The sequence below is a fragment of the Cyprinodon variegatus genome, unplaced genomic scaffold, assembly GCF_000732505.1.
Source record: "Cyprinodon variegatus isolate N-32 unplaced genomic scaffold, C_variegatus-1.0 Scaffold514, whole genome shotgun sequence".
Classification (NCBI taxonomy): Eukaryota; Metazoa; Chordata; class Actinopteri; order Cyprinodontiformes; family Cyprinodontidae; genus Cyprinodon; species Cyprinodon variegatus.
Genome location: NW_015150967.1, coordinates 536,906 through 546,341, shown reverse-complemented (window position 1 = coordinate 546,341; position 9,436 = coordinate 536,906). Strand labels below are relative to the sequence as shown.

Genomic DNA, 9,436 nt, shown 5'->3' with positions numbered 1-9,436 from the left:
ATCCATCCATCCATCCATCCATCCATCCATCCATCCATCCATCCATCCATCCATCCATCCATCCATCCATCCATGTCTGGGTTTATTACATGCAGCTGTACTCTGATTACTATTCAGATTACTTATGAAAGCAGTTGGCTGCACTATATTTTATATGGTCTCGGCAGGGTAAAGGTGACAGATCAAAACTTGCTGCCACTCCTTTCACTTTTTGGAGAACATTTTGAGTGAGATTTTACTACAATGTATTTGATGTAAAAAAAAAGATTATCTGAGTACAAGGTCCTGTAAGGTTTGAATCTGACTCTCATCTGCTCAAATAATACTTTGAAACAAATTAATTTTAACAGAGCTCACCTTCACATGCTCATTGGGTTTACAGTTTCCTTCCCAGCAGCAAAGGAGGAAAAAGACATGGTTTAGTTTTAGGTATCCTCTTTCCGAAGGACATCACTTTGTCATTTACGGTCTGAATAAAAGGACTTTTTATTTTATGTAAGAAAGATGGACTTCAGATTAACCTTGAGTAAGATTATTTTAGCATTTTCTTTTCCTTTTTACTGAAGTCTATTAGTCCATTTAACATTATTAAATCATAATAGGGCAGCATTTTGATGTAAAATGACTTATTCCATTAAAACTCAGAAAACATACTTTACCATGAGTAAGATTCCACGGCCACAGAGCCAGAGGTAATTACTGTGTTGATTAGAATGGTTTCCTTATGTGATGGAACTGAGGACACACAGATGACAGGGTTTGTTTGAACAAGGGGTGAGGGAAAATACAATAGTATAAAAGACATAATGGAGGCATGGTATTAGTGATATGAAGTACAATTCTTTAGAAGTGACAAACACATCAATTTTTACTTTTGTAAACAGTGTGCTATGTGAAGTCTATATTCTCTTTCTGCATTTGTGGGTCCCTTTATTGTCGTGAATAATTCAGAGTATAAGTATGTATAAGAATGACTTCATCTGGCTTGGCATGGACGCCTCAGATGGGGCTCCGCCTGAGACTGTGAGGAAGAAGCTTTAACATGGCATTATCAAGTAGATGTTACAGTATCGTGCTAGTTAGGAGTCCCCTCTGCTCTTTTTTTTTAATGGTAGATAAGCAACTCAGTTTGTGACGTACAGTCATAGCAAGTCATCACCTGAGAAAAACCATTGTCACACAAGAAAAAAAGACTGTATTTATTCTACCATTCAAACTTTGGAAAATATCCAGTCACATTTCATTGATATTTCTGAGTTTATTTTGACATATATATGACTTTAAATATAAAAAATTCCCATTCTTTTCTGGAGAATCTTTAAAATTATTCTCAAAATTATTATTTTTTTTGTTCTTATTTTTCATGGGAAATATGTGATTTTAATCACAAAATATTTCAGATAATTGATTACAATGTATTATTTCATTCTTTTATTGACAATAGCCCTTAAATGAGACTTGCAAACACAAAACCTATATATGAACACTGAAAACCAAACCACATGGAAAGGGAAAATGTGGCAAGCTGCAAAAAAATCCCCCCAAAAAACTACGATTGAAGAAAGCTGCAAAGTGGCTCTACATAAAGGCAGGCATCCAAACCACTAGGAGGAGATGATAATCAGTTAATGTCTATGGACAAGATCCATTAGAAGGACATAAATAGGATGCTCATCAATAGGAAATTTGAATAAAGTATCCTTTTATGCCTTTATGAGGAGTTTGGTCCATGATTGTTTCCTTCTAATGGTCTGGAGCCCTTTTTTTCACACAAAGCTAGTTTGCATGCTTCTTAATCTGGTTGTTCTATTTTGTATTTGCAGGGTATTTGCACCCATCAGCCTTTGTATATAACTATTTAGTGCTGTTAGCTGGATAACTGTTGGCTCTCTCCACTATTTTTCTCTTCCACCCTTCTGCTCTTTCTAGGAAGAGAGGGGCTAAGCCATGATTGGCAGCTTACCAGCTACCATTACCAGCTCTTTACATAACAATTTTCTAGTTCTTTCTATCTAAAATAATGAATTATTGCTTATTGATCATTTAAGTTGCTATTAAAGAGATGCTGTGATGAAGCTATTGAAAATACTTGTAATTTAGTGTTGGTTTCTAATGTATTCTATGCTTTACTAGTTGGTAAAATTTGTTTGCATGTAGAATTTTAAGCATATATAGGCAGGAAACCAGCTTTGATCAGTGGCGGTTCTAGACCAAATGTTCCAGGGGCCAGCGTTTTTTCATGGGGGCACAGAAAAGCATGAAGCAAAAAAAAAAAACAAAAAAAAACAGGCAAGATATTTAAATATATTGAAAGAGCTGCATAAAGTGAAATTTCTTCAATTAGGTTTAATTAAAATGATATGTCTTCTAACTGAAAATATTTATTTTTTGCTCAAAAATGTTCAATTGGATTATCGTTAAAAACAAAGTAAAAATCCCTTAGCATAGCAAAAATGCAACTCAAGAAATTGTAGATATATAAATATATAGATAAAATATCAAATAAAGCTATTATTTGGAATATTAGGTCAATATACATTGATCATTTAGGAATTTTATATATTTTTAACTTCATTTAAGTTAAAATTATAGTTTTCTATAAAATAAGAATTAGAACTCAAGAAAAACTGATAAATTCAGCTGTAAATCTTTTTGTTGTTTTTTTTTTGTTTTGAAAAAAGCAAGATTTTGAAAACTGGGATCCTATCTCAATATCACTGATGCAATCACCTTATTAGTTTTAAATAATTAGTAAAACAGAATGTTTTTTAAGAAAAAAATAAATAGATCCAAAGGATCAATCAGTAACCATGTCTGTTCCAGCACATATCATCATTAGAATTTCATTAGTATTATGTCTATTATGTCTACAGGGGCCACAACAGGGGCCAGGACATGATCTACAGGGGCACTGGCCCCCATTGGCCCCTGTTTAGAACCGCCCATGATTTTGATGCATGTCACTCCAGAAAAATAAATAAAATGGCATCAATTTCATAATACCGATAGTTTGATTGTGCTTCAGATCAACTTTTCCTCTTGTTGACTTCAGACTTTTAATATTCAAATTCGCACAGAGAGGATATATAACTATAGCGACCGTGTTGTGACTAAAATAACTATCATTTCTCAGTTCGAGGACGCGTTTCCACTCTGTAATCCAGGCAGCCTCATCATAAGGCAGTCAGAGAGCCGTCAATGCCAAACGGACCGCAGTGCGCACAGGGGAAAGGCTGCGCGCCCCGCTTCTGCGCGCACCATGTCGATCCATGGAAGATTTAGGCGATCAGGTTGCTGTTTAATCTGGTTTGAATGTTTTCTCTTCTGTGAATTGGAACTAAAATAAAAGTTTAAAAGAAGCATAAATAATGAGGAGAATCTGAAACAGACTACCTCTTTGTGCGTTGAGGTAAGTGGATTTGAGCAATTGGTAAATTCGTTTATCTCAAGTCTGTGAGTGTGTGGGTGAATGTAGAGCAAAGCGCTTTGATCAAGTCTCCTTAATTGAAAAAAAAAAAAAACATTTAAGTACAAGCCATTTACCATCTAATAATTGTGAAAAAATCGACCAGGTGATGTGTGTATTATTTTAAGCCTGAAATCTTTTCCATTCTCCTGAGCTTAGTGAATTATGGTTTTATTTTGTTTTTCATAGTTTATGATATTTACTGTTTGTACATATGCATGTTAATTTCAGGATTCTGAACCTGTTGCCTTCACACAGCAGCAGATTCAGGTCCAAATCTAATTATTAATGGGCTAATTCTAATGATCATCGTCTATTTTTCCTTTGTGTTATAATTTCATGCATTTTAAAAGAAGCATTTTTTTTCCCAAATAGCATGCTTTCCAGCAAAACGAACAATCTGTGACCTAAACCTAACTGACATTCTAATGGCAAAACTAAAAACATACTAAGTTATATGTGTAGTCAAATGTTAAACAGGCGCATTTCTGTTTTTTGTTATTATCATTTCGTTATACAACATTTCTACTGTTCTGTTACTGCATTACATACAGTAGGGCTTTCTGAACCCCCTTCTTCCCATTTTATTCAATATAGCCTACTCCATGATATTAACAAAATCACTATATTTGTTTTGCAGTAATAATAGCTGACAAACTCTCCTCTGCTCTCTTTGTCATAGTTTTTGGTCTTTATGGGATTTTTGTAGAAAAAGTGAAATGATACAGTTATTTAATAATAGGGATGATTTCATTCAGGATTTTTTGAGTCAAGGTCCTGATATCTGCTGTATTTTGTAATCTTTCATATTCTCTGATGCATAATGTGTTTTCTCTGGTGAGGTCGTTAATTCACATGTTAATCACTCTAAGCTATTGTGCACTTTTTGCACATTGTGTTTTTTGTGACTGATGAGTAGGTCTACAAAAGCAAAACAATTATTTTATCCAGCTTTGACTGCTAAGAGAAAAAACAACATTGATTGATAAAAATGTTTGTAACTAGATAACACTAAATAGGCAGTTGCTGTTAACTCTTCTATGGTTTTTGGGATGTAAATATTGCTAAATGGTCTAAAAACGCCCCCATCTAAGCCTAAGTCTAAGTTACGAGCTTTATTGTCTGTCGTTTGTTATTCTAAGCCTTCTAAAACCCAAAACACTTAACAACTTTAGTCAAAGCAAAAGCAAATAAAGTATCTTTGTTTAAACTGTTTTTGACTTCTGCTATAAGCACAGTTTAGCATAAAAACAACAAATCACAACAGCCTATTTCTGTAAATTCCAGGTAAATAATATGAGGTTTTTTTAAAGTCTGCCGTAAAGTTTTTATATTTCCAAGATAATTTACATTGCTCTAAATATTTATAGATCGTGAAAAATTATTTAGCTGTATTATTTACCTTTAAAAACTAAGATCGAAAAAAAGTGATCTTGTTCAGTAGAGGCAGTTCAGCAGAGGCAGTAAATATATATTTTAAGATAATTTACATTGCTCCAAATTTTTAGAGACCGTGGAAAAATTATGTAGTTGTATTATTTACAACAAAAAATTTTCTTTAGTTGTATTATTTACCTTTAAAGACTAAGATCTGAAAAAAAAAAGACTAAGATTAATCTTCCAAAACCTTGCTAATAAATCCTGTTTTATTTTAAAAAAATGTATGTATATGCAAGTTTAATATGAATATTTCAGTTTTTTTTTTTTTTTTACTGTGTTTAAAGGTTCAGGGGAGAAAATCAGAAGATAACTGCTGGTGAATTCCTGTTATTTTCCATTTAGACTACTAAGGGCCTATTTAGCTTTGGCAAATTATGTCCAGTTTTGCAAAATAGAAAAACAAATTATGTTAACCATTATCTCTCCTAATAATGATCCTATATCTATTCTACAGGTTGACTCTTAGCCATGAATGCGGATGAACTAAACATGACTGATAAGGAACATTTTCCTCTCCAAGATGGACCTTTCAACTGCTGTTCATTTATAAGTGATGGGAATCTCTGGACATTGGATGACAGCACAAAACTGGTTGGAGTTCAAGTTGTTCTCATCCTCGCTTACAGCACAATTATCCTCTTTGGAGTCACTGGAAACTCCTTGGTGATTTATGTTGTCTATAAGTTCAAAAATCTACGCACAGTGACCAACTTCTTTATTGTGAACTTAGCTGTGGCTGACCTGCTGGTGAACACGCTGTGTTTGCCTTTCACTCTTGTCTACCTACTTTACGATGAATGGATGTTTGGTCAAGTGTTGTGCTTTTTGTTGCCATTCGCTCAAGGCATGACCGTACATGTCTCCACCATCACTCTGAACATCATCGCTCTGGACCGCCACAGGAGCATCGTTAACCATATGGAGACCAAGATGTCCAAAGATATGTGTGCTTTGGTTATCGTCATCTCATGGGCCCTCAGTGCCTTACTGGCTAGCCCTCTTGCCATTTTCAGGGAGTATGGTTCCTTTAAACTTTCCCCAGAAGAGTCCCTGCAGGTGTGCACAGAGAAGTGGCCGGACAGCAGTATGAATGGAAAGATCTACAGCTTCTCAATGCTTGTGGTTCAGGTGGTTATACCTCTTCTTATTAATTCTGTTGCATATATTCGCATTTGGAACAAGCTAAAGAAACACATGACATGTGGACGTAATGACAACCAGCGAAGGAGAAAGACCACCAAGATGATGCTGACCATGGTGGTAGTCTTTGCTGTGAGCTGGTTGCCTTTCCATGCATTTCAGCTCGCTATAGACATTGATAACACTGTTTTGAACATGAACGACTTCAAGCTGGTTTTCACTGTGTTCCACATCATGGCAATGTGCTCGACCTGCGTCAATCCCATTCTGTACGGATGGATGAACAACAACTACAGGACTGCTTTTTTATCTGTGGTCAAATGTTATACGCCCCTTGGTGTCAAATACAGATCCTCGAAAAACAGAGAGAAACAAAAAGAGGAGGACAAGGATTGTACTGACTTCCAATCAACAAATCTCTAATGTGAACCAGGATATACTTTGCTAACTCATACTCTACAGTGTCCTGAAAATGTCATGTTAAAATGAAACACTTCTATGTATGTTATTGGGATTTCACTGGGTGAAGTAAATCAAAGGGGAATTGGTATAAAGAAATAAAGAGAAGATACATGGACTGTGTCCGAATGTCCACCCTAACCCCTCAATCACTGTATAGAGCAGCGACTGTATAGTGGACTTTAAAGTTAACTTAGTTAACTGACTGTTTGGACACTCCCACTCTTCTCTCCCTGTTGGTAATGTGACTCTGGGTTCTTTCACGGTGCCTGCACTATTTTTGTGCAAGAAAATCACATGATGCTTTGTGAGGAGAGCTCTTGCAAAGCATTCTGGGATATATCAGCTTGTCTAGTGACCATTGATGTACACTATTTTTTAAGGTGCACAGTGCCACATTTTGATTTGAACACTTTTTCATCCAGGACACATTCAGAAACCCCTACAAAATGGTGTAACCCTTGTAGAGTGTCCTTTATAGGGTTAGGGTGCAGATTCTGACCTTTTTTCCCCCGCCTAAACTGTACAACTTCTAAATCAAATCCAGTGGAGCATGTTGCAAATAGGAATTGTAGAACAAAAAAAAAGCTGCATCTCAATGAACACTTTTCAAATGCATTGTCCATAAATAGAAAGAGTTTGACGCAACTGTAAAACTTGTAAGGCCATCCACCTAACCTAACAGTAAAGTTAAATAAAGCACCATTAAGAGAAGCAGCAAGAGGCCCATGGTGTCTCTGGAGGAACTGCAGAGACTCATGCCTCATGTCAGAGTATGTATGTTCCTAAGACCACTATTAATTGTACATTTCAGAAATACAGCTTTTATCGAAGACTGGTAAGAAAAAAAATATGGAAATAGAACTATAACAACTTGCTTGGATATTTTATTGAAAGATTAGCATAAACACATGGAAATCCACAGAGATATCTTGTAAAAGACTGAAAAAAGACTATAGCCCAAGGTTGAGGTACATCTTCAAGTGAAATAAAGAGCCTAGGCATACGATTAGAGGTGGAGTGATTTAAATAAAACATATGTGCATGTTAGCTTGGTCCAGTCAAAGTCCACACATCAAATTAAGTTACTGACAACCAGCCTGATAAATCCTCAGCCTTTGTGCACATGTTGCAGTCTGTAGACATGAAAAGCTAATACATTCTCCAAAGGAAAAAAGCCAAAGGATATTATATTGTATTCGCTTTAAAAAAAAATTTTCCTTCCACTTTAAAAATATGAATGACTTAGCGTCAGTCTATCACATAAAGTATAATAAAATGACAAAATATGGAGTCCAGATTTATAATTTTTGGATGAGGCTGCATGCATGTATTGTGTCTAACTGTGAGAATTACTTTAAATAGTTAAATCAATTTATAATGACCATTATTTGTAGTACTGGCGAGTCATTTTTTTTAGCTGAAAGCCTTAACATAGTAATTTATGTAGTCTTTCTGTTTGCATGCTAATTGTAGGATTAAAGGTGGTATTTGAGGCTTTATCTATTAGTCTCATAATGTCTGAATCACATACTTCAAAATGTTGAATTATTTTGTTGCATTTTTACTCTGCTACTGAGTGCCTGATCAATAAAACAGAGCATGTAACTGGGATATTTATTTCAGACATAATGACTTCAAATACAATAAATAAATGAGAAAAAAAGTTTCAATGTTGATCTTCATGCAGTTTGTCAAAAAGACAGTTTCTGTCCTTTTGGAGATAAAATGCTGAAGCTCGTTTATTGACCCTACACCTCCTTAAAGACATAATCTTCTGTTCATATGGAGTTCATTGCTTTTCAAGCCTGACACGTCCTTCTGAGCACCCACTGCACAACATGATTTTGTCAGGTGCAAACACTGGAGAGAAAATAAGAAAAAGAAACTGTACAAAAAGATAAGAAAAAAATGAGCTCCAGAAAGAATAAAAGATTTTTTGATCAATAACACATCCAAAGTTTTTATAAAAAAAAAAAATGTTATATTGCATTTAAGGATTGGTTTAAATGCTAAAAACTGACAGAGTTGTTAAAGGGATTTCTTTTGAATGTAACATGGAATTAGTTGTGATGATTATTTTTAAATATAGTAGCTTAAATGTTTTTGTTCCATCTAGATCCTCCTTGATATTATCATGTTAATTATTTCACAAATACAGACAAAAATGAAGAGCTGAAATTTAATCTTCATATGGTTTTTAATGCCCAATTATGTGCTGTTTGTGCACATAATTTAGGGACAGATGATCACCCTTTTCAAAATATGAAGCATTTTATGCCCTGATCTTAAGTTTGTATGAGTAGCACTAAAGGGTAATAATACATTTGATCCAGTAGGACATTTGCTTGCAGACTTCTATCATCTTCACCCTTTTCAGTGAAAGAAAAATAAATCCTGTTTCACTAACTAAAAAGAGGAACATGTATAAAGTAAAATAATCCCTAACAAAATAATAGCACAATGTAATTTGTTAATCATATAAGTGTCACTTTGATGATTCAGTTTGTTTTGAGTTGGCTGTAATAAATCTAGCTGTATGACAAATGGGTGTCCTATTTTAATTTCTCTGTTGTTTCTGGCCACTTACTGTATGTTACAGTTCTTGATCTCTTTTATTAATTGTTGTAATATATTTTTGTTTAAGGAACACCTGTTCATTTGCTGGTGAAAATTCTAAGTCATCCAGGTCTTAGTCATTCCAAACAAGTTAAAAACCAAACCACTGGACTTTGTTTTCCAAGTTTGAAGACGTTTCGTCTCCCATCAAGGAAGATTTTTCAATTCAAAATGTCTGAATATAAGCTTTATAGAGTAGCCAAGCAGAGCCTCGTTTTGGCTTAGAAAACATGCAAATTGAACTGGAAAAACAGGTCCGCCCCTTAGTAATAGGGAGTCGTTGAAGGCTTTGTTAGGCTGCAATACATGTTC

At 34.8% G+C, this 9,436-nt stretch overlaps 1 protein-coding gene across 1 annotated transcript; it reads left to right on the top strand.

Moving 5' to 3' along the window:
* Window positions 1-3,271: 3,271 nt before the first annotated feature.
* On the top strand, window positions 3,272-6,469 carry LOC107094917 (neuropeptide Y receptor type 2-like). Its single transcript, XM_015390814.1, has 2 exons — window positions 3,272-3,409; window positions 5,361-6,469. Exon 2 carries the CDS (start codon window positions 5,375-5,377, stop codon window positions 6,467-6,469), a length of 1,095 nt encoding a protein of 364 aa, XP_015246300.1. The 5' UTR covers window positions 3,272-3,409; window positions 5,361-5,374.
* The last annotated feature ends 2,967 nt before the right edge of the window (window positions 6,470-9,436 follow it).

Excerpts from the sequence above, each read along its gene's own strand:
- LOC107094917 (XM_015390814.1), top strand. The coding sequence starts at position 5,375 with ATGAATGCGGATGAACTAAACATGACTGATAAGGAACATTTTCCTCTC.